We start from the raw sequence: 25,110 nt of genomic DNA, 5'->3' as shown, positions 1-25,110 counted from the left end.
TGCATAGGCAGTCATGCCTACTTTTAATAATAAGAAACATGGTTATAGCTACTAAGGATCAAAAAAAAAAAAAAGGACCCTATAGATTGCTCTCTGGAACCTTCTAATTAGGTGACAGACATATTCGAAAAGACTACACTCTACTTATTACTACTGCAATCCCTTGCACAGACTGTTTCCTTCCCAAAACCCTTGCTCATTCTTGCTCAGGCTGGTCTCTTAACTCATGAGATTAAGTAATCCACCTGCCTCAGCCTCCCAGAGTGCTAGGATTACAAGCGAGAGCCACCATGCTCAGCCTTCTAGATTCTTTAAAACAAAAATAAACTCAATTAGAAAAGAAGGATAAGATAATTGAAAAATAAAGACTCTTCTATTAAAGTAGTGGTTTTCAACCCTAGCTGTCCTTCAGAATCAAATAATTGTTGTTGTTGTCTCATTTTGTTTTGTTTCTCAGATGCCTAAGCCCTTCTCTAGGATAAATAAGAATCTTGGGAAGTAGAGTTCAGGGATTATAATAAATGGCAAGGTTAGAATTTCCATTTACTCAGAATTGAGTCAAAATCCAGACAGCAGAGCCATATAATGTGACAACACAGCAGGTAACATAGTGAATTGTGTTTCTCACATTTAACAGTAATCCAAGCTTAAAATTACTCCTCTTTTTTGTCTATGCTGATTTCTAGGCCACAACACTCTTCCTTTTTTTCACGTTTTTGCCTATAAAACTCCTTTTATTTCTCAAGGCACAACTCAAACATCATCCCTTTGTAAAGCACTGCTGGCACCCTTGCCTCTTGCTCAGGCTAAGTCAGATGAACCCCTCTGCAAAAGTATATTACTTCCAGCAGACTCTATGTCTCTGTGCTCCTTAAGGGCAGAATCTGAACTCTGAGCTTACTTTTCTTGTGTTAATCTCTAGCATGTTTCAATAAATGTCAGATGTACTAATATAAATTTTTCAAAGAGTCCATATTTGAAAAAATACATGTAACATCAGTTCAAATTGCTTTTCTGGGTAAGAGACAATCTGACAAACTCTAGTTAGCAGTAAGCAAATATAAGCAAATGTGGTTTTCCTACTATGATTTCTAATCTGTCTCCTAAGCAATACCTTTTTTCTTATGCTGGCTAAACCAAAGAAACATTCCACCAGGCATACTTAATAGTAAGTATGAAAATTTAAGAGACTTCACTCTACTCTTTTCACAGTTCTCTTATAAGGCTAATATCACTATGAATAAATTGTATACTTAGAATTGAATGATAAAGGCAAAGACAAAAAAAGAAAATGCCAGCAATCTCATTTAAAAAAAAACAAAAACAAAACTAAATAAATACATGAACCTGACATTACCAGACCGTGCTATGCCACTGTCTCTGTCCTCATTCAACTCTCTTCCAGGCATGTCCATTGGGTTGCTGTGAACTGTGAATCAAGACAAAACTGTCAGTCATAAAATATATTGCTATGGAGATGGATGCTGCTCCTTTTAAACAGCAAATGAAATCATGCTCATCTCATTGCATTCCCTTATTTTTGTCCAAATAGCATGGCACCAACCCAACACCAAGAGCTATTACTCAGTTGAACAAGCTTTCGGACCTACCTAAAGATCTGACATTCAGTGAAAATAATTAATGTGTGTAGAAGCAAAAGTGACTAAAAGTCATTCTTTTAAAAGCATATTCAATGGCATAGAAATTCACAATATACTATTAAATGGAAAAAGCAAGCTACTGAATAATATGGATGGTTCCGGGGGCTAAATGATGGTTCACTCTACTGATTCTGCCTATTTCAATGTGTGTTTCAAAATTCTCCATCATAAAAAGTTTGGGAAATTGGTTTCAATAGTGTGATACTAATATTGTTTAAAAAACAAAAATGCCAGTATTTCTGGCTCACAAGATGGCTACTAGTATTTTTTATTTTTTTTTTGCCTATTCTTAATATTTTCCAAATTTTCTAAAGTATGCATTGTTCATATATAATATTTACAGGGAAAATAAATGTTAATTAAAACAAGGAGGGCTAAACTGTTACCAATCTGAGAACAATGACAAGCAAACTCATTCACATTCTGATAACTTCCAATAGAAGGTTATGAAGTTGGGTAATCTACTGAAGTGTGTGAAAACATGGAATATGATTAGTGTCTTATGTAAAAACATACTCTACAATAATCAACTTAATGATACAAACATATATATATACTCATATATGACTTTCATAAGCATGAAAACATACTCTACAATAATCAATTTAATGATACAAATATACTCATATATGCTGTTCATATAAGCATGAAAACATATTCTATAATAATCAATTTAATGACACAAACAAATACACTCATATATGCCTTTTCTAGAGCATTATAATGACGCTTGTTCATCTAAATCTTAGCTCCAAGAAAAATTGTTCTTATGGAACAGTGTAGATCAGAAATTTTACAATTACAAGATAGGATATTTTCTGCAATTGATAAACTATGGCACAAAAGCTATTCAGCCATGGAAACAAGACAGTATCACATTAAAAATCCACGTGGTATTATAAGAAATAATGTTCATAGTAAATTCTGGTTTAGGATTGTAAAGTTAAAATCACTATGACATAATCAGATAAATGACAAACTGAAATTTCATAAAAATACCAATTCAATTCTACTGATAATTCAGTTTCTGGAAATTTTAAAAACACATTCTGTACAAAGGATTAAGTTTTCTTAATTGCAACCTCCCCAACTGCATTCATCTACTCTCTTGTTTCCACAGCTTAACTACAGATTCTAGCCTCTAGGGCACACCAACTAGTCTACCCACACAGCACATCGCAAACCTGCAAAGAAAGAGGCGCTCCTGATCAGGCGGAGCGGACCCTGCTCAGAGAATGCCCGCCTGGGGCTGCAGAACTGTGAAAGACCTACATGGCAAAAACGTAAAATACACATGAAAGAGGACTGTTAGAGAAGCCACAATGCGTCAGGAAAAAAAGGTGAGCTAAGGCAGCACAAGAACAGACCAACAGATATGGATGAAAACTTTTAAATTAAATAATAATTCAAGCTGGCTTCCTTTTTAGAAATAGGATGGTCCTCCTTTGGTTTATGTCAAAACAATTTCATGTCTATTTACTAATAAATCCACATATAATTAATAGAAATAAGCTTCTGCTATATAAGATAAAAATTATTTTAAATGTTCAATCATTTCTAATCTAAAACAATGTTTTTAAGATTCAGAAAAGCACTGTAACGTTATTTATATAATTTAGCATTTGCCAAATAAGTTCATCTGAAAGTCAGTTTTAAGATACTCCTGCAACTGCAGTAAGGAGAAAATCACTGAAGCATTTGGCACACAACATACAACAAGGAGCAAAAATAGAAAAATGATCTTCCTGACAAATTAAAATCTGTTTTTGCTAACTTAGTGCTAATTTACAAAGTAATGAAAGAACCAGGGTTCCTAGACCAAGAGTCAGCCACTATAGAAGCAGGAAAACCAGTACAGCCCATCAGGGCCACATTCCTAGCTGTCCAAGAGAAGTGGGGACCACACACTTGACCAAGAGAAGGTAACAACAATCTGAGGGGCATGGAAGCAAGCAGCTAGGTTACCTGTTAGTTATGCTTTGATAAAGATAGTCTAAATAGCCATGTAGAGTTTTCCTAGGGGGAAATGGGGAGGGGCTTTCTATTTTAAAAAGTGACAATGTGTTTTTCACATTGCTAATAGGTATTATTTTCCTGTTACAAGAATGCATGTGTTGCAATCCTTTCATATCTCAGTGGTCAGCTTTTTCTTGAATTTTCTCTAGCTTATGACCCTAGAGATTTTCAAAATTTATCTGCTTTTTTAAACCCATTCCTACCCACCTCTTCCTTCCTTCCAGCATATGACTTTGTTTCCTATAGTATGCATATGCATATACATGCATACATATAGAAGAATTTATCACACTAGGGTCTTCTTTTTTCTACCACCACCTCCAAACTTACTCAATTTCTCACCCATGCTTGCATCTTTCCTGCCTAAGCATTAATAACAGAGGTTATTCAAGATGTACTAGGGACTTAGTAAAAAATCCTGAAAGGTCTTTTTCTCCCTTCCAAAGTTAACTCTAAGACCTCTCGCTTTCCTTCAAAAACCAATTATACCCTCCATCTTTAATTTCATCCTCTTTATAACTTCCTTCTTCCATCAACATTTAAACATAATCAAATTGCTCCCACCTTTCCTCCACACAACTAATCCTGCCATTCTCAAAATGTGGGCCCTAAATACTGAGACTCTTTCAGGGGCCTGTGAAGTTCTCCATTTTCCAACTCTGTTAGTCAGGAGTTTCTTGACACACCTCAACCAAAATAACATATCACAAAAGACTGAGTATAGAAGCAGATATGAGAATCTAGCTCTTTTCTACTAAGGCAGGCATTAAGGAGTCTTGCAAAAATGTAAAACAATGCCATTCTTCCGTAAAATTTTTTTGCAGCTTTGGAGAATAGTTATTTGACAAAGTATGTCAACATGAAAGAGGTTATTAGTGTTATTTTAAAATTATTAAATAGATGATTTTAAAATTCAGTTTTAATTCCTAATACAATATCTATCAATAAATGTAACCGACATAAGTTCTTTGCAATGCTCGATAATTTTTTTTTTTTTTTTGAGACAGAGTCTCAAGCTGTCGCAATGAGGAGAGTGCCGTGACATTACAGCTCACAGCATCCTCCAATTCTGGGCTCAAGCGATTCTCCTGCCTCTGCCTCCCAAGTAGTTGGGACTTCAGGCGCCCGCCACAGTGCCTGGCTATTTTTTGTTGCAGCCATCATTGCTGTTTGGCAGGCCCAGGCTGGATTTGAACCCACCAGCTCAGGTGTATGTGGCTGGTGCCTTAGCCGCTTGAGCCATAGGCGTCAAGGCTCGATAATTTCTAAGTGTGCAATTTCTATTCTCCCCACTAAAACTGTTCGTCTAGGCCACCAAAAGTTTTCCTGTTTCTTACTGCAGCCCATACCATCTTATATTACCTTATAGCAGTATTTGATGCTGACTATACATAGTATTATTACACTACAAATTTTATTCCCTCAGTTCCCATAATAAAACACTCAACAGTTTGTTCTTCAGTCTCCTTTATATGCTGCGTCTCCTACTCATTCTTTTTTTTGGCTAGGGCTGGGTTTTGAACCCACCACCTCTGGCATATGGGGCCGGCACCCTACTCCTTGAGCCACAGGCACCGCCCCTCCTACCCATTCTTTAAAGCAAGCATTTCCCAGGGTTCCTTCTTCAACCATCTTTCCTTCTCACTGTTAACATTTCCTAGGTCATCTCATCCATTCCTATGCTTTTAATTATCTTTATGTGCTGAGGATTCTCAGATCTATGGTAGATACAGCTAACTGCCCAACAAAAAGTTCTGCTGCTCTTTCCAAATCATGAAGTAGTCTCTTGGGAAGCAGCTGCCTGGCCAAAGACCGTATTTCTCAAATCTTTTTAAACATAGGTGGGGACATATAATTAGCTCCCATCAATGGAATATGAACAAAAGTGGTATGTGTCACTTTCAGACTGAGGTAGTTATAAAGAAGACATGCCTTCTCCCACACTCATTCCCTTCCCATTGGCTTGATGCAGCTAAGCACAACCTTAGAAACCCATATGTTGAAGATGGCAGAACACAAAGGAAAGGTGATTAAAAGTCTCTAAAACATTGTTAAGAGAAAAACTATTCACCAATGAGGAACAATCTTGTGTATTTTATATGAGGGAAACAAAACTTCCATTGTTTTTAATTTTTTTACAGGGGGAGACAGAGTCTCACTTTGTCACCCTTGGTAGAGTGCCCTGGCATCACAACTCATAGCAACCTCAAACTCTTGTGCTCAAGTGATTCTCTTGCCTCAGCCTCCCAAGTACCTGGGACTACAGGTACCAGCCACAATGCCCAGCTATTTTTAGAGACAGGGTCTTGCTCTAGCTCAAGCTAGTCTTGAACCCATAAGCTCAGGCAATCCACCTGCCTCGGCCTCCCAGAGTGCCCAGGATTACGGCATGCACCAGAGCACCTGGCCAATAATTTGTTTTTAAATTATTAAATGTTCATCAGTTTTTATGTTAAAGCAGCTACCACTACAAAATCTATGTAACAACCTACAATGAATATCTTCACTTGGCTATTTTACTTTAACATATCTAAACCTAAAATCATTAAATCCAATTTCTTCTGCTCCTCTTAGTGAATGACACCAACATCCATGAAATTTCACAGACAGCAAAGTGCCAGATTTAATACAGCTCTTTTTCCCACACCTCTTCTATCTAATTAGCTAATCTTTTCCATTCTATTTTCCCTTAATGAATTTCTTAGCAACTTTCTACACTGACACAATTTTACTCTAGGTCACCACTGTCTTTCACTTGGACTACCATGAGTAGCCCTTTATTACAGGCCTTTTCTCAATCCACTTGCTCACTTAAAACCATTCCCACTGTAGTGAGGATATCGTTTTGCAGATACAAATCTGATCTGATCATGTTGCTATATTCTGAAAACACCTCTATGGTGGCCTTGAGAATATACCTCAAAGATCTTCAACTACAAAAAGTATAATTGATCAAGAACTCCAACCACTGTGTTCTAAAATCTATTGTCACATTTGTGCGAGGTCACATAGATGAATAAGCTACTCCTAGCCAATAATATACTAAGGCAGTGAACAGTGAACATGAGACATTTCTGACAACCAACTTTGACTCAAAGACTTTCCAAAGACCTTGCCAAACTTTCTTGAATGTTTCTTATATGGCAGGGTGAGACATACCCTCAATCTTCTAATCCCTCTTTCCTTTACTAGGAGTCAGACCTGCATCACAGTAAAATTTGTCTATCAAAATCTCACAAATCTCTCTTTCATTTTCTTTCATACAGTCATCATGTCTTGGGACTTGTCAAAAACAGGCAGAGGACCCAAACAAATGTAACTTTACTGGTGTCTAACTGTACAAGTATAAATTCAAATTCCTCATAGTGGCCTCCAATGCCCTTTGTAATCTAGCTCTTGCTCATTTCTTTCTTTCTTTCATTTCCTTTAACCCCATACTCTGTGCTCCATCCTGATTTATTCACTTTCTTTCCATACTGTATGATCAATTGCTCTTGTGTCTGTGTACATACTACTGCTTCTTCCTAGAACATTTCTTTCCCCAATCATCTGGCTAAACCTTCAAGCTTAGACCTCACATCTTCAAAGAAGCTTCCTTGATTCTACAGGGCAGAATTAGGTGCTCTTCTTCATTTTTATTATACATTGCTTTTAACCCTGTCCAAGAATTGCCAGTATGTAGTAATTCTCATGTTACTTTTCTGACTCACACTAATTATAAACCCACTGAGGGAAGTACTGTGTCCTCAAGTTCACTACTATATCTTCAAGGCCTACCATAGTACTTAGCATATTATAGGTGCTTGGTAAGCACTTACTGATCAACTGATTAGAAATTTCAAGAAAATAAAGAGATGGTGCTCAAATATCCTTGATTCATATTTAAGAGTGTACAAGTAAAAAGCTACCCATTATGTAAAGTCTATAGTTTGTTAAATGAATTTTCTACACTATATTAAAATAGAGAAGATGGGTATATCTAGATTGTTTAGTGCCATTTACCTTTACAAGTAATAATGGCTTTGTACTGTTAAAAGGAATTGCTTTTAATAAGCCCCCAAATTTTGAAAATTATCATATTATAAAGAAAAAGGATTCTTTGTCCAATTTTACTCTATTAAAATCAGTGAAATAATCAAGTGAGTTAAGAAAAAGCAGAACTTTTCTTTTTCCACACACATTATAAAGTACATGCCTAACACTGTGACTGGTCCACAGTAGAAAGTGTTATACTATTCAAGTTAAAAGAAAAAACTTTATACTAATACATAGAACTGATATTTATTAAAACTGATATATTTATTAAAATTAACTACAAAGAAAAGTTATTACTAAACTGGAAATCAGAAAAATATTCATATTATTCTAATTGCTATTCACTCCCTGGGATACTACAGTCTGCTATGTACTAGAAATGCTATAAGCAGCAATTTAGTTGAACCTTCTAGAACATCTGACCAGAAACTGTAGAAAATAGTTTACTACTTTAAAATGTTGACCTTAAATAACAATGATGATTAGCCGGCCAACTTACTAAATAAGCTGTAATGCTAATAAATCTTTAAAGGAACATCAAATTTGAATAACTACTCAGCTAAATTATAGTTCACAAAAATGTATACCATTTAAAAATAACATTTATGGTTACAGAATAAAGACTGGAAAAAATGTAATACAGTCTTCCTCAGATGAAATAATAAAAAGTACTAGTTGAGGCTTTTCGAATTAATGACAGCAGCTTTCAAAGATGTATCAAATTTAAAAACAATGAAGACATATTAGATATACCTTTAGCAGTTTTCTTTTTTCAGATATAAAATATTATTTTCAAATGTATGACAAATGTTTCCCGAATATTAATAATATATTCTACATAATTATATTTAAATGGCTTTTTCATTCATACTATAGTAAATTCTGTGGTATTATAACAGTTATTCATTCTTTAAAAAAAGCTTCAAATTCTTATTTTTTAAACTTATAAAATCAAAGGAACAATTTACCTATATTACCAAGTAGTCCATTAATAACTGTGTTATTATCAGCCTTTAATGTATTATTGTCTTGATTGATAAATTCAAGACTGTCTTGTAGCCTATGGAGGGGAAGAAAAAAATAAATTAATTCCAAATACATTTTATAATTTAATGGCAACTCTTTTGCACTCTAATGAAATGTTAAGTACAAAACATTTTTTCCTAATTAGTACTATGAACTAACTAAAGTAATTATCTAAATAATAGACTAGCAAACGATAATGTGAGCACCAAATCCAGCCTACTATTTCCATTTGTAAATAAAATTTTACAGGAACACAGCCATGCCTATTCATTTACATACTGTGTAGGGCTGCTTTGATATTGCCATGGCATAGTTGAGAAACTACCACACAGTATAATTCACAAAGCCAGAAACAGTTACTAACAGGCCATTTAAAGAAAAAAGCTGCTAATCCTGATTTAAATTACAAGCAAGATTTCCCTTCATGTTTATTTTTTTAATTTTCAGACCGAGTCTCACTCTTGTTGCCCACGCTAGAGTGTTATGGTGTTAGCCGTTCACAGCAACCTCAAATACCTGGATTCAAGCAATCCTCTGCCTGGAGCCTCCCTAGTAGCTGGTACTACAGGCACCTGCCACAATGCCCAGCTAATCTTTCTATTTTTAGTAGGGACAAGATGTTGATCTTGCTTAGCCTGAACTTGGACTCCTGAGCTCAAGGGATCCTCCTAAGTCACTCTCCCAAAGTGTTAGGATTACAAGCCTCATATTTTGGATCCAAAAGTATTTTCTAAACATCAGAAGGAGGGAAAAAGAAAGAGGAGGAAAAAAAGCATCATCAATCAAATATCTAAAATTAATTTTAATTATTTAACACATTAAAGTGAGCTCTATCACTTCTTTTAGTGAATCTTTCAGGATAACAAAAATAAAATTACTTTATGCTTTTAGTGCAAAGTATCCTTTCTAGAAATTTTAAGAATTATTAGTTGGAACTTAGAAAAGATGAAGAAATGTAGGTGATTACAGCTAAGAATCAGATTCCAATATGGGATCTCTAATTTCTACTTCAGTATTAAACTTTTAAAAATTAGTATTTTCAGTATCCAGATTTTTTTAAGTATCCATAATATTTTAAAGAACATCTCCCCTTTCCTTTCTTCCTAAAAGAAAATAAAAATAAACTATAGGCATTAGAAATTTATCTAATAAAACTCAGAAAAGAAGTTAAAGTCATTAACAATTAATAGAGGCTCAAGAGAATTTCTGTAGTCCTAGAGTAGGTTCCTTGCTGCCTCCTACTATTTGTCCTTGGGTTGCTCTGAGGAACTCTGGCTAGCTACTGAGCCCTGTTCTGATACGGTACCTGCAAAATCCATTTCTGGGGTCTACCACCACCTAAGCCTAGTTCCAGTACTTAAGTAGGCTCTGGCATGTGGTCCATGATCCAGAAACCAGGCTTGCCATTGCTTCAGCTTCATTATTTTAATCTGAAATTAACAGCAATATTCCTGTGGCTATTATTAAATATATATTATATTTAACATAATATATGTGATACCATACGGCTAACCTAGGCCACTCCTGTGGGCAGGGTAAATTCTGCAAAGAATCTTTAAACTGAAGAGCAAAACCCAGCAGATACTAAGGATGGCACTGCAAAACTGAAAATCAGCAATGTCAATCTATAATAAAATGAAAGTGCATTCAATGCTCTACTTTCAGATACAGCTTCTATCAAAGTAAAGACACAGAAACCACATCTCTTGTTTCTCAGCTAAAGTCAATTAAGAACAAAATTTGGCTTCCAAAAACTTTCAAACTTAAGGGAAAGTAGAAAATCTGAATGTGTGCTGCAAGTCTAAAAGCAGTGTGTTAGTTCTCATGTTTTGCACATCTAAAATAATTCATTTTCTCCATGTACCATAAGTACTTACGTATTGAGACTTCCACAGATACTGCTGCCAGTCCGTGCAGTAAATACCTTGCTGAGCATAAGCTGTGGAGGGGAACTATGGTTGAAAAGAGAGTATCAGAGGGAGATCAAAACTAAAACATAATAACCATTTTGATTTATTATGAATAAAATTTGTAAGTCACAGAGATTTCTCAGCAGTTTCAAGAGCAATGAAGCAGCACTAAAACCATTACAGAACAGCATAAACTGAGGATCTAACATGCTTAATCTGAGTAAAGATCATACAGAATTCTCTCACTTTCAAAGAAATTGAATGAAAATGAATTCATTTTTTAAAAAAATCAGTAAATCCCTCACCGAATCTGATGAATTTTTAAGGTGGATCCTTTGTAGCTCATTGCTACTGAGCCAAACATCATCTCTCCAAGCATATTGGCATCAGAAGAGCACCGAGAACCCTATATTAATAAAACCATATGTTAATAAAAATGGCAGAAATTAAAACTTTATGACTATTTCATATGCAGTAGAACCTCTGTAAGTTGATTCACTAAAGTGGCTATAACAACCTGGTCAACATACAGAGGTAATCAGCGTAAGGACCTAAGCCTACTGTACTGATACATATACATGGGAGCATGTCTACTCTAATTAGATTAACTTAAGGAGATGGTCAACTAGGGAGGTTCTACTGTATTGATTTTTATTAAAAACTCCTTTGTTACAGTTTTTCCGCATTGAAGGTTTTAATTTTACATTGTATACACTGTTTTGCATGTGACTTTTTTTTTTTGAGACAAGAGTCTCACTCTGTCATCCTGGTTAATATGCTGTGGCATCATCATAGTTCACAGTAACCTCAAAATCTTGGGTTCAAGTGATTCTCCTGTCTCAGCCTCCAAAGTAGTTGGGATTACAGACATCCGCTGTGATGTCCAGCTAGGTTTTTTTTTTTTTTCCCTGTTTTTTTCTCTGTTTTTAATAGAAAGTATTTTTAATGGAAGGAAGGGAGGGAAGGAGGAAAGAAGAGAAGTAGAGAAGGAGAGAAGGAGAAAGAGAGCTAAGGGAAAATATTTGCAAATCATATCTGATAAGAGGTTAATCACCAAAATACACAAGAAACTCCTAGAACTCTATAGTAAAAAACTAATAATGCAATGAAGAAGCTGAACAGACAATTCTCCAAAGAAGACATTTTGCAGCCTTATTAGAAGATAGGAAATTTAGAGTCATTTCTATACTTAGAAGAGCTGAAACTCTTAGAGTTGTAGTTTTCAGAACTATTCATTCAAATGCATTTGACAGGGGCCTGATCAATGATATATAAATAAAAGTCACTATAGATGGAAATGCCATCTATTTGTGACCACAAGGTAACAAATACACATTAACTCTACGTAGAAAGGTAAGGGAATCTTGGTCTCTGAGGACATCTTGAAGCCCACATGTCATGCCTAGGTGGCATATATACAGACTTCCTGTGTCAGGAAAGTAATACCCAATTTGTTTACTTTAGAGAGTATCCCAATGTCATGGGGTTTTTGTTACTGTTGTTTCAAGGAGTTATTTTGAGACAAAGTTTCACTATGTTCCTAATGTTGGTCTCAAACTCTTGAGCTCCTGGGCTCAAGTAATCCTCCTGCTTCAGCCTCCTGAGAAGCTGGGATTATAGGTACATGCCACCACACATTCAATTTCTCAATTCTTAACTAATGTAATTAAAAACTCAATGAGGAGGAATGTAATCTAAATAACAATCTAAGATTATAAATGAGGATTATTCACAAACTTTATTAATCTCTTCCATCAGAAGGAATGTTTGAAGACATCTGACATCTTAATTTTAGTAATTTCAGACTCCTTTCACATATACTGTCATACTGATAAGGTACATGTAAAAGGATCAATTTCTATCAAAATACAATCTCATTACAAATAATGCAAAAGCCTAAAATTCTGTTTTGGTATTGCTAAATGTAAAAATACTTGTAATTTATGCCAATTTGGATGATATAAACAAATTTATATCAGATGACATGTACTTAGCATGAACCCAAACACTGATCTTATACAAATATTTATAATAAATTTATAGTTCTTATATAGTTGAAGGTTTAATTCTCTATTTTGAAAGAGTCACATTACTTTTAAAAAATAAAACTGTGCCATTTCTGATTATGTATACTTCCAATCATACTTTAATTTCATGATACAACTGAACTGTATATTTATCTTCATACTTCAATATAAAAAAGTATATAAGAAATTATTCTGATAGCCCAATCAATCTGAATTGGGAAATAAAAGGAAAAAATACTTATGCTATTTATGTCCATAGCACTCTGTACTTCCCCTATCCTAAGATTTATCAAAGATCATAAACTTATTTGATTATCTGTCCCTTCAGCTTCAATGAAAGATTTAGGAAGAAAAGAACTAATCACTACTATATCTTCAGTCCCTAGGATGGTGCTCAAAAATACTTACAAATGAATGAATTCATAAATGACCTCAATGATCTTACCTGGTACTTAGGGCACTGGTCTTTTATATCAGAAGATGAAGTCACAGAACTATCCAATGAGGAAGAACTGTCTCCTCCAGGTTTCAGTTGGCAGCATTTCCCAAAGACTTTAACCTGAGCATCACTACAGAGTTTCTGAAACAGAGGTAATATTCCCAAGCATATTTTAACAAACTTTTAATCATATCAAATTTAATCATACCATAAAAACCTTTAGGGAAACTAAGATGAAACAACTCAAAATAATAACCTTACTATAATAACTTGGAACTGTAAATAATTTAAAACATTAATTCCTTTAAATACAATAATTCCATTAACAAGCTAATATAAATAACTTTATTGTGAGAAATTAACTTTTTCTGGGGAGAAATATAGAAAGGAAAGGTGAAATGTAAATGAGATTTGTATATTTTATTATATATACATACAGACACATGTTTAGATTTTTGAAACAAAAATTTATTCACAAGTACTTAAATTTTTAATAAGAGATAAGCTTAAGACAAAAAGATTGTGCAGGCTAGTATAGAAGATGTTTCTTTTTCTTTATTCCTCTTCTCTCCTCTGCCTCCCCAACAGCTCCTCTACAGTTTTCACTGCTCACAACTACCAAAGTTACAATCCATCAAGGTCTTTAATACTCCTAGAAGTATTACAGTGCTTTATCATAGTTGTCAGTAGGTCTATTCTTCCACATAACAGACCTACAGACAGGTAGGTTTATAGAAGAACAAACTTAACTAAAACCACAATACTCTTGAAGACTAATTGTTTTTTTGGGTTTTTTTGCAGTTTTTGGTTGGGGTTGGGTTTGAACCCGCCACCTCTGGCATATGGGGCTGGTGCCCTACTCCTTTGAGCCACAGGCGCTGCCCAAAACTAACTGTTTTATAGTGCCACCATCACCAAAGGCATTGTTTAAAAGGAACGACATTTAGCAATACCCAAATTATCTTTCACCAGAAATGTAACTTAATAAGAGCTCTAGAACCAGAAATGAATTCAAAACCTGGATCCTTTTGTTAAACAACCCAGAGGTTTTCCTTCTTTTTCTTTCTTTTTTTTTTTTTTAAAGATCTATTGTGTCATAAACGCACAGGTAGTAGGTCCCAGTAGCTCAGGCTTCTTCCCCTTAGTCTCACAAACGGTGCTTCTCTGGGTGGAGCAGGCTGGCACATCAGTTGAACCCAGGTATTTTTTCTTGGCTTTCTTCTTTTTCTAATCATTTTCCTTTACACATTTTAGAAAGCTATACTGGCTCTTAAGAGTGATTAAATACGTTCAATATACACATTTTTTGAGACATAATCTTGCCCTGTTGCCTGGGCTACAGTGCAATGGCATCGCAGCTCACTGCAACCTCTAATTCCTGAGCTCAAGTGATCCTTCTGACTCAGTCTCCCAAGTGCTAGCCCTATAGGTGCACACTACCACACTTTACTGTTTTGGTCAAGGGGGGAAGAGTCTCATTACAGTGACCAAGTTATAAGTACTATTAACTATATTGTACAAATACAACACGGCATGGTCAGCTTTCTTAACACACTAAAGTTAAATGAAGTATTCAGTGTGGATTTGTTGTATCATTCTAAAGTGTGTTGGCCACTCTCTTTGAGAACATATAAATTTTATGAAGAACAGAATCCAGAACATGAATTATTGAAAGAAGACGATTTCTATAGGAATGCAGCATTTCTGTGTAACATATCAAGTCAAAATGGCTTGAATATTTCTTCGCAAAGTAAAACTAAGTCCATATATAATATGTGGCCCAAAATCCAAGCATTTCAAAAAAAATAATTATCTTTTCTCAAAACACTTCTTCAACAGGAAATTTCAAAGGAACATTCTTCCCAGTTAGCAATGGTCACTGAGGCTGATATATGCGTATCATCTGAAAAATACATAGCTGTTACAAACCTATTAAATGGAGAATACAATGAAAGCTTCACTGACTTTGAGAACCTAACATCACACTCAAATTAGCATTTCAGCCTCACCTAGTTGTATCACCAAGGCACCTAAAGAACTACAGATAAAACTGATTAGGCTCTCACGAGATGACATTTTAAAGTCATTGTTTAATGATAAGAAAAATCCATTTAAAATATGTATAAATGCAGAATACCCAAAACTTCAGCAACATGCCACAAAGATGCCTTCATGCTTTTCAAACAAATATAGCTGCAAATCTACATTCTCCTACCTAACCCAAAACAGGACGCTCCTATGGTCCCAAAGGACTGAGAAGCATGTAGAACATCAACTGAAACTGCAGACCTCTAGGCTGCAAACAAAGACTCAAATGCTTTCTGACTAAAAGCAAACAAGGCAAAGGCATTAGAAGGTTAGTTAACTTTAATATTAACAAATAGTTTTCTAAGTACACAGTAGTTAGATTCTTACAAAATAATGTCTATTTTAAGTATATCTAGGTGAAGTTTCTTGAATGCAGCCTTATTTGATTACAGCTTTTGATTTAATTAAACATGAAAAGGTTCACCACCCTCTACTAGGATTGCAGGTATGAGCTAATGTGCCCAGCCACATACTATTAATTCTCTTGGCAAGAATCTTGTCCTTAATTTGTTGTTTATAACAGCACGAGTGGCATGGTGGCTAACGCTATAGACTCTTCTAGTTTTGCCATGGTTACATTTTTAGGGCATTCCCTTGTTACCTATTCCCTTGATGTTTACAATATCATCCTTCTTGTATATTTGCTTTGTTTTCTAAAAGGCCTTGAGAAACATATATGCAGTGTCTCTTTTTCCCTTTGTGTTCGTCGTCTTGGAAAATTACTTTAAGGTAGTTGGTGGCTCGAGCCAAAGGCCTAAGCCTTAATCCTTGAACAAGTTACAGAAAGAAAAACCCTACCTAATGACACTTATTATATATTATTAATAAAAATATAAAATATTATATATAATGTGTAATGCAATATTACATAATAATTGTAACATTCTGGACAACTAGCATGTGCATATTGATTTGTAGTTATTATTATTAGAAAAAATGTAAAGTAAGAGGCTAACATAATTAAGCCAGAGACTTCACTAGATATTTCCAGGTATATTATTTCACTTAAACACTCACTAAAAATGTTGGTATTTTTTTCTATTTGTATTCTTGGCCTTATCTTAATAACTTCACTGCTTACTGATCACCAAAAAATTCTAGGCCTTCACATACAATTTTCTATCACTAAGCATGATTGATAATATTAACCCTATTTTATAGAAGCAAAACTTGAATCTTAGTGATGTTAAGGAACTTCACAAAGGTTATAAGACCTATCAAGTATGTTATCTACATGTAGACAAAATCTAGTTTGCTTGACTACCCACTATCACAAATCACCATTTTATCAGTCAACAAAAGCATTTAAGTACTATGTATACCAAGCATTTAGGAAGTGCAGGTAAATAAAAAAAGATACAGTCCTTTTCCTCAAAGAACTATCTGTCTATCTAACAGGAAAAAGACACATTAAACAAATAACTATACAAACATGTGTAATGAAATCTGTATCTCAATGTATGTCTAATAAAAGTAATAATGACAATAGCAGCTAACTCATAGTGGCATTTACTAATAAAGAATAAATATATGTAAAAGAGTATTACTATCATTATCATCCTGATTTATAGAAGAAGAGATTAAAGAATAAATGTTTAAGCCCAGGAGAAGACTTAGCTTAGTATAGGGAGTTCAAGAAAGTGACACTGAAGTGAGGACTACAAAAAAAAAAAAAAAAAAAAAAAAGGCATAGGAATTAACGTGAAAGAGGAAGAAGCCTAGAAAGACATTCCAGGGTGAGGAAACTACGCATGTCCTATCTCTGGATCAAAGGGAAATATGCTAGAAGGCAAAGGACAGAATACATTACTTCAAAGACTAGAGCATAAAAACATGCATAAAAGTGTACATAAATTTATACACACACATATACAGTTTTTCTCCACGACCTCCCCAGCTGTTCAGTTTCTTTTCTCCCTCCCATCCTGAGATCCTGGCTTTTCTAAAAATCAAACAGCAGATGGTCCTCTAATGAGGGGATAGGATACAGCTGTCATCCCTCAGGTAGGCACAGGCCTTCTATGACAAGAGTTGTAAGGGAAGAAAAAAGTCCAGTTTTCTTTTCTTCCTATTTTGCTTTCATTCCTAAGAGAAGTAATGCCATACTTTATGCCTAATCCACAAAACAACACTTCTACTTACACATAAGAAATATTAATATTATTAGAAAATAAATCTGGCTTTTTATAACTAGATTGTAATTTTTATTAACTTTTTTACATTTTCTATCAAAAAAAGCTGCCAATTCAGTATAAAGCATTTTTTTCCCTGAATCAAATTATAGTGAGCTTCCTACTTGATATATATGATCTTCCTACTCTGAATACTTTAAGATGTATTTCCTACAAACAAGGACATTCTTCATCAAGCTTTTAATTTATTCTTTAATAACAGTATAGACTCATGGTTTTCTATTTTATTAAAAGGATTATGTTCTGCTACTACAATTATTGGGTTTTTTTTTTGAGACCGTCTCAAGTTGTCACCGTGGGTAGAGAGCCGTGGTGTCACAACTCACAGCAACCTCCAACTCTTGGGCTTAAGCGATTCTCTTGCCTCAGCCTCCCAAGTAGCTGGAACTACAGGCACCCACCACAACGCCTAGCTATTTTGTTGTTGTTGCAGTTGTCATTGTTGTTTTACCTGACCCAGGTTAGGTTTGAACCCGCCACCCTCAGTGTATATGGCCAGTGTCCTGCCAACTGAGCTACAAAAGCCACCACAATTGTTGTTTTTTATGCTAAAGTTTTCCTTCATTTGGCCAGTGACCACCCCCTTCAAATTGGACTCTCTGTCTTTTTGACATGTTCCCACTATTCCTTTAGCTTCCACTATAAGATCCAGGTTTATTTTTTTTATTTCCCTGACCCAGCCCAGATACCAACCAATTCTCCAGAAGTTCTGGTCTTCTTAGTGGAGAATGGAATTTAGAAAACAAGATCTAGGCTTGGCGCCTGTACCTCATACACCAGAGCTGGCAGATTCAAATCCAGCCCAGGCCTGCCAAACAACAATGACAATTGCAACCAAAAAATAGCCAGGCCTTGTGGCACAGTCCCGGCTACTTGGGAGACTGAGGTAAGAGAATCCCTTAAGCCCAGGAGTTGGAGGTTCTGTGAGCTGTGATGCCACCGCACTCTACTCAGGGTGACAGCTTGAGGCTCTGTCTCAAAAAAGAAAAAGAAAAGAAAACAAGATCTGAATTCAAGGTATGCTTGTTATATTGGGGTGTCATTGCATCCCAGTCCTCTCAAATGGACAAAGCTAGGGAGTGTGTGTGTGTATACATATGTGTGTGTGTGTGTGTGTATGCCTAGATTTATTGCATTTTTGTAAATTTGTTTAGGTATGTGTATGTAAACATACATTCACACCAACCAGTATGTCCAATTCCAATCCAACACGACCATACAATTCTAGTTTTCTCCCTTTCCTTATTTATAACCCCCTCTCCTGACATTAAGAAACATGCTTCCTATTATCCTTATAAATATTTATTTGACCAACCTCCTTGTTTGTAGCCAGTCTCCCATTTCCCCTGTCACCCCTCCTCTGAATGGACATTCCTAAGGCTCAGATACCCAGGGTGCATGTCCGCCTCATTCCACGTAGGCACTGATACCCTGCGTCAGGCAACACCTTATGCAGATGTCCTCCTAAACCCACCTATACTCTGGATGCCATTCTCTGGGTCATTATGTCTCTAACATCTGATATCTATGTTCAGCCCTATCGAATGGTTTTAGGACTGAATTGTTTGAAAGAAAGCAAAGAGTAGGAGAATAGTAGCGTGAGTAATTAAAAAATTTAACTAGGCACGTAACATATTATTCTATGTTCTAAATACTGTATTACAACCGACATTCAATAAAATAACCAGCACTTACATAATATTTTTCAGTTTTTACAAGTCTTTCCTATGAATTTTTAATTTTTTCTTATTCTATAAACCTTTAAAAAAGTTACATTTTATATAAATAAAATTTGAATTGATGTGATTCAAAAGTCAAAACAATTTAAAGAGGTACATACACAAAGAAGTCTAGGTTCCATCCTCCTTCATCTACCCTCTTTTCTAGTCTACACATTAATAGATAAAATAAGTTTTATAGATTTACTGTTATCCTTCCAATGTTTCTTTTTGCAAAAGTAAGCATAATATACTTTTCCTTCTTTCTTACAAAAAAGACAAGTAATCCAGTTCTGGCCTTGGCTTTGATTTTTACTAATATGCTGAAGAATTTTTCTATCATTAGATATCTTCCTCATTCATTTTTTTACAGGTGTGCAGCATTCCATTGCGTAAATAGCTTTTTAAACCAGTCTTCTGCTAATGCGATTACTGGTGAAAGTGGTGGGTAAAAAAAAAAAAAGTGCTGGGTCAAAACATAAATACTTATAATTTTGGTAAATACTGCCAGAGTACCATGATTTTACCATTTCACCTACTTATTACAACAACAAAGTATTGTCATTCAAATTTTGGAGTTTAGCCAATTATAAAGGAAAGAACTAAGATCTCAGTACAGGTTTTCGAGTTTTCTTTCTTCTTTTTTTTTTTTTTTAAAGAGATGAGGTCTTATTATGTTGCCCAGGCTGGCCTCAAATGATACTCCCACCTCAGCTCCTGAGTAGCTAGGACTATAGGTGCCTATCACTGTGCCTGGCTTCAACAGTTTTAATTTTCATTCCCTTTATTATGAATAAAAGTAAGGATATTATTAATATGTAATGGCCATTTTTATGTAAACTCTCTGCTCTTAGCCTTCACCCAGTTATCTACTGACTGGTTCTCCTGTCTTCAAGGAACTTTTTATACTTAGGTCATGATGAAAGATTTCAGACAGACTGTGTTATCATCCATTATTTCACTCACAAGAAAGACAGTTGACTGAGTCCTTTCTAATTCACCTATGCAAGGTTCCAACCTGATCCAGCTTACTGATGTTTTGGGGAGGGGTTCATTTGCTTCTGTCTATACAAATTTTATATTTCTGGATTTTTGTATATCTCAAACTTTTGTAATGATCCATGTATAAAAAGATTTGATATTGCAATGCTATTACTGGGCATCTACCCAGAAGAAAAAACTCCTTTTACCATAAGGACATGTGCACTTGACTGTTGCAGCTCAATTTACAATTGCCAAAATGTGGAAACAGCCTAAATGCCCACCAACCCAGGAATGGATTAACAAGCTTTGGTATATGTATACCATGGAATATTATTCAGCCATTAAAAAGATGGAGGCTTTACATCTTTTGTATTAACCTGGATGGAGGTGGAACACATTATTCTTAGTAAAGCATTGCAAGAATCCTATGTACTCAATTCTGATATGAGGACATATCAGGTTAACTAATAACCTAGTAAATGGTAGGGGATAGAGGAAGTGGGGAGCAGAAAGAGGGAAGGAGTGAGGGGGATGGGGATCACGGTGTGTGACACATTTTTGGGGGATGGGACACAATTATAAGAGGGACTTTAACAAATGCAATCAATGTAACCTAGTTCTTTGTATTCTCAATGAATCAACAACAATTAAAAAAAAAAAAAAGATTAGCACTTGGTATTATGACATCCAAAAGTGTTTTTCCAGGTTGCCATTTATCTTTGAACTTTGCTTATGATGTTGTTTTCTGTTCGTTTTTGCTTTATTTTGTTTACATCTTGCAAGGTGCTTTATTTTTTAAATCTGGTTATCGAATTTATCAATCTCTTCTTATATGGTTTCCAAGCATTAAGGTATAGCCAAAAAGGTCTTCTCCACTCCACAGATACATAGGAATTCACTCATTTTTTTTCTGTTATAGTTTTTAATATTTAAATGCTTGATACACTTAGTTTTTTCCTAATGTACACTGTGAGATGACTCTAAATTCATCTTTCTTCCAAAATGGATAATTGTCTCAATGCCATTTATTAATCTTTATCCTACTGATTTAAGACGATGCCTTTGTCACATAACCAAATTCCTTAACGTATGTGGATCTATTTCTGATCCCTATTTTGTTCCATTAGACTATTTATATGCTAATAGCACATCATTCTTTCAAATCTAGTAGGGCTAGCTCATCTTCATTACCCTTCTTTTTCAGAGTTTTCCAACTAACTACTGCTAAATTTTTTCTATTTGAATTTTAAGATCTACTACCTTGTTCCAGATGCCATCCTACCACCATAAAAATATAATAAAGATGACAAAAAATATATAGATAGCATTGTTAACATTGTGATATCATTACTTACAACTGACTTAGAAGATATGGAAAGTTTTATGACACTGAGTATTACTCAAGAATATATTTTGCCTATTTGCAAAAGTAAGTTTTTATGTCTTTAGGAAGACTTTTGTAAAGCTTATGCATAGGTAATTTGTCATTCGACGGAGTCTAATTCTGTTGCCCTAGGTAGAGTCCTGTAGCATCATAGCTCACAGCAACCTCAACTGCTTTGGGCTTATGCAATCCTCTAGTCTCAGCCTCCTAAGTAGCTGGGACTATGATAAATTAACATATATATATAGAATTATTAAAAAATTAAATAATGTTCTCTTTGTTTTATATTTGTGTCTGGTTTTTGGTGTCAGAGTATATCAACTAACACACCAAAAAAGCGTGTTTCTTTTTTTGTTTTTGTTTTTTGAAACAAAGTCTTACTCTGCTACACTAGGTAGAGTGCTATGACATCATAGCTCACAGCAACCTCAAACTTTTGGGCTCAAGTGATCCCTTTGCCTCAGCCTCCCAAGTAGCTGGGACTACAAACACCACTACAATGTCCAGCTAGTTTTTTGTTTAATTTTTAGTAGAGATAGGGTCTTGCTTTTTTGCTCAGGCTGGTCTTGAACTCCTGAGCTCAAGCAATCCACTCGCCTCGCCTCCCAGAATGCTAGGATTACAGGTGTGACCCAGCTTTATAAGACATTATTTGGACATGCAAAATACTTTCACTTCTAAAACAAAATCAAGGTATTTATACATAGCTCAAAGCAACCTCAAACTCTTGAGCTCAAGTGACCCCTTGCCTCAGCAAGAGGACATCTATGTTAGTTATCTATTTTTAACTGCACACAAACTTTATGGCCACCTTGTATAGTTCATTATGTATAGAATTTTAATGTAATAAAATATACAGCTCCCTCATTTCCTTCTAAGTACATTAAATACACTCTACATATATAATTTCTTCTTTGCATGGAAATACAAAAATGATTTGTTTATCCTTATAAAGTATGGTCATATTCTTCACAGACAATTCCTTGGTCATCTAAATGCAGATATGGATCAGTATCTAAAATACTGCTTTCCCACCTACTCAGATGAAAGGTACTCAACAAAGTGAATTATGATCATTTGTCATCTTTACAAGGAAAAGTGCCATGTCTCTTATATATTTAATGGTACTTCAATAGTATTTTTACAATAGCCATTTTTAATGCTAATATTAAGCTGCAAAGTGAACAAGTATTACTAATATGATTTAGACTTAATTACATATACTCAAATTCATGAAGTAAGTCCAAATACTACTATCTTCTACTCTTTCTTACAACTGTCAAATGCAATCTTTTGAAACAATTCTAAAATTCAGAAGCAGGCTTATAATAAACTATGTAAGAAACTTCTGTTTCTAAGTGAGAAAATGTTAACTTCTTTTTGATAAAGGGAATAGAGTAAAGCAATTTGGTAAACCTCATATTCTAAAGGTTGGCTTTCCATTTACAATTAACAATGATATTATATTCTCAACAATAGAACAGAATTTTTTTCAGTAAGATTTGTGGCAAATTATATGTCTGAAATAATATAGTCCTCATTTTCTCTCATAGATTGTTTTAAACTAAGAAAGAAGAACATGAGAAGTGACTTCAACATTTACCAAAGCAAAACAGAATATTGCTGTACAAATAAGGTAGAGATGAATGATTTACTTTTATCCAAACTGCTAATGCTAAAATGATTTCTTCCTCATGTGTGTACTCAAAAATATTGTAAATGCTTAGAGTAATATTTATATCACACAATCCTTCCTCACCTATGGAGAACTCACATGAGTCAAGGGTCCAAAGATATAAGTACAGGAAAGTAGATTTAAAAAAAAAATCACTGCTTGTCATTTGGGGTAAAAAATGGGCATTTCAATGTCTTCTATACTGTTCAAAAAGAACACATGAAAGTATATTTACAAAGAATCTTGGTAATAAACTTCCTAACAGTAGTAACAATTGTTCGTAATATGTCCTAAGTACTTAACTCATGTAAGGCAATGTATAATTAAGGAAATTATGGTGAATAATAGGCCAGTTTTTTGCTTTAAGATTTTCTCCAGTCTACTAACAAATACACATACAAATACAGCTATGATATAGAAGGTTGTGAAAACGAACCACAAATTTGAGAATTCTGATAGAGGAGAGAAGAAATATACCTAGAGGGAAGGATTTATAAAGTTGTGATAAGATCAACCTTGAAGGATAAATTTTCTACTAAGGAGACAATATGAAGGATGACAATATAAAAAAACATAAAAAGACAAGTGAGACTCGAGGTCTGTTTTAACTTTTAGGCACTAAAGAGTTTAGAGAAAAAGTTTAAGAAAGAACAGTTGGCTTATAGGAAAAATGTTCAAGGCTGACTAATAACTGGATAGTATGAAAATAGAGCCAACATATTACTATTGAGACACCAAGAAATGCAGAGGAGACCAAAATACACCCAGGAGAAACTAAAGAGACACGGAGGGATGGGCGCGGTGGCTTACGCCTGTAATCCCAGCACTGTGGGAGGCCAAGGCTGGTGGACTGCCTGAGCTCACAGATTTGAGTCCAGCCTAAGCAGAGTGAGATAGCCAGGCATTGTAGCAGAAGCCTGTAGTCTCAGCTATTCAGGAGGCTGAGGCAAGAGAATTGCTTGAGCCCAAGAGTTAGAGGTTGCTGTAAACTGGCAGCACTCTGAGGATGTCAAAGTTAAGACTCTGTTTCAAAAAAGAAAAAATTTAAAATAAAATAAAATAGAGACACAGAGGAAAGCCAGGCATGGACAGAGAGAGAGAGAAAAAAAATGATAGACATCAACAGAGAGAAGCCAAGAAGGAAAACAGAGGGATGAGGGGCAGAAATAGAAAGAAAAGGAGAAAGAGAACACTACTACAGATTAAAATGAATGAATGCGTCTCTTCAAAATTCATATGTGAATTCTTAACTCTCGAAGTGATATTAAAAGATGGGGACTTTGGGAGGTGACCAGGTCATGAGGGTGGAGCTCTACTGAATAGAATTAGTGTCTTTGTAAAAGGGATCTCTGTCCCCCAGTAGAGCTCTCTTACCCTCTTTCTGCCATGTGAAGGTATAATGAAAAGACAGCAGTCAGCAACCTGAAAGAAGACCCTTACAAAGAACCCAACGTGCTGTGAGAAATAAAAGTTTGCTGTTTAAGCCATAAGTTCCCAACCTTTTCAGCACCAGGGACTAATTTCATGGGATGAGAGTTTTTCCAAAGATGGGGGTGAGGGTAGGAGTTTTGGATGCTTTAAGCACATTACATTTATTGTACTTTATTTTTGTTATTATTACATTGGTATATATAATGAAATAAGTATACAACTTACCATAATGCATAATCAGTAGGAGCCCTGAGCTTGTTTTCCTACAACTAGATGGTCTCATATAAGACTGATGGGAGACAGTGATACCAAACTGTGTTGCTTATGTCCAGTCTACTCTGTAATCTTGTTTTGGTTGCTGTCACTGCAGAAAAAAATGGAAGCAAGCTTTTCATGGCTTCTGTGGCAATCTCAGGATATACGCTTTGATTTTAATCCAGAACATATGGAGATCTGAAGTTGTCGCAAACATACTTCTAAGGCCACCATCATTTGCAATCTCAAGCAGCTAATCCCTTTCTAAC

At 35.0% G+C, this 25,110-nt stretch overlaps 1 protein-coding gene across 2 annotated transcripts in view; it reads right to left on the bottom strand.

The window, feature by feature from the left end:
• Positions 1–24,840, bottom strand: part of FNIP1 (folliculin interacting protein 1) — a 65,536-nt gene extending 40,696 nt beyond the window's left edge. Inside the window, exons 1-7 of one of the 2 annotated variants that reach the window (XM_023516456.1) lie at positions 24,812–24,840; positions 13,121–13,255; positions 10,954–11,054; positions 10,616–10,690; positions 8,681–8,772; positions 2,846–2,929; positions 1,358–1,429 (exon numbers count right to left, since the gene is read on the bottom strand). In XM_023516456.1, the coding sequence (XP_023372224.1) occupies positions 1,358–1,429; positions 2,846–2,929; positions 8,681–8,772; positions 10,616–10,690; positions 10,954–11,054; positions 13,121–13,255; positions 24,812–24,814 (562 nt within the window). In that variant the 5' untranslated portion in view covers positions 24,815–24,840. The remainder of the gene's footprint in view (positions 1–1,357; positions 1,430–2,845; positions 2,930–8,680; positions 8,773–10,615; positions 10,691–10,953; positions 11,055–13,120; positions 13,256–24,811) is intronic. The other variant, XM_012808967.2, reaches the window with a different exon arrangement.
• Positions 24,841–25,110: the final 270 nt, after the last annotated feature.

Source organism: Otolemur garnettii, unplaced genomic scaffold, assembly GCF_000181295.1.
Source record: "Otolemur garnettii isolate 467f Iridium unplaced genomic scaffold, OtoGar3 scaffold00003, whole genome shotgun sequence".
Taxonomy (NCBI): Eukaryota; Metazoa; Chordata; class Mammalia; order Primates; family Galagidae; genus Otolemur; species Otolemur garnettii.
Note: the sequence above shows the minus strand (reverse complement) of the source record. Positions and strands in the feature narration are given on the sequence as shown.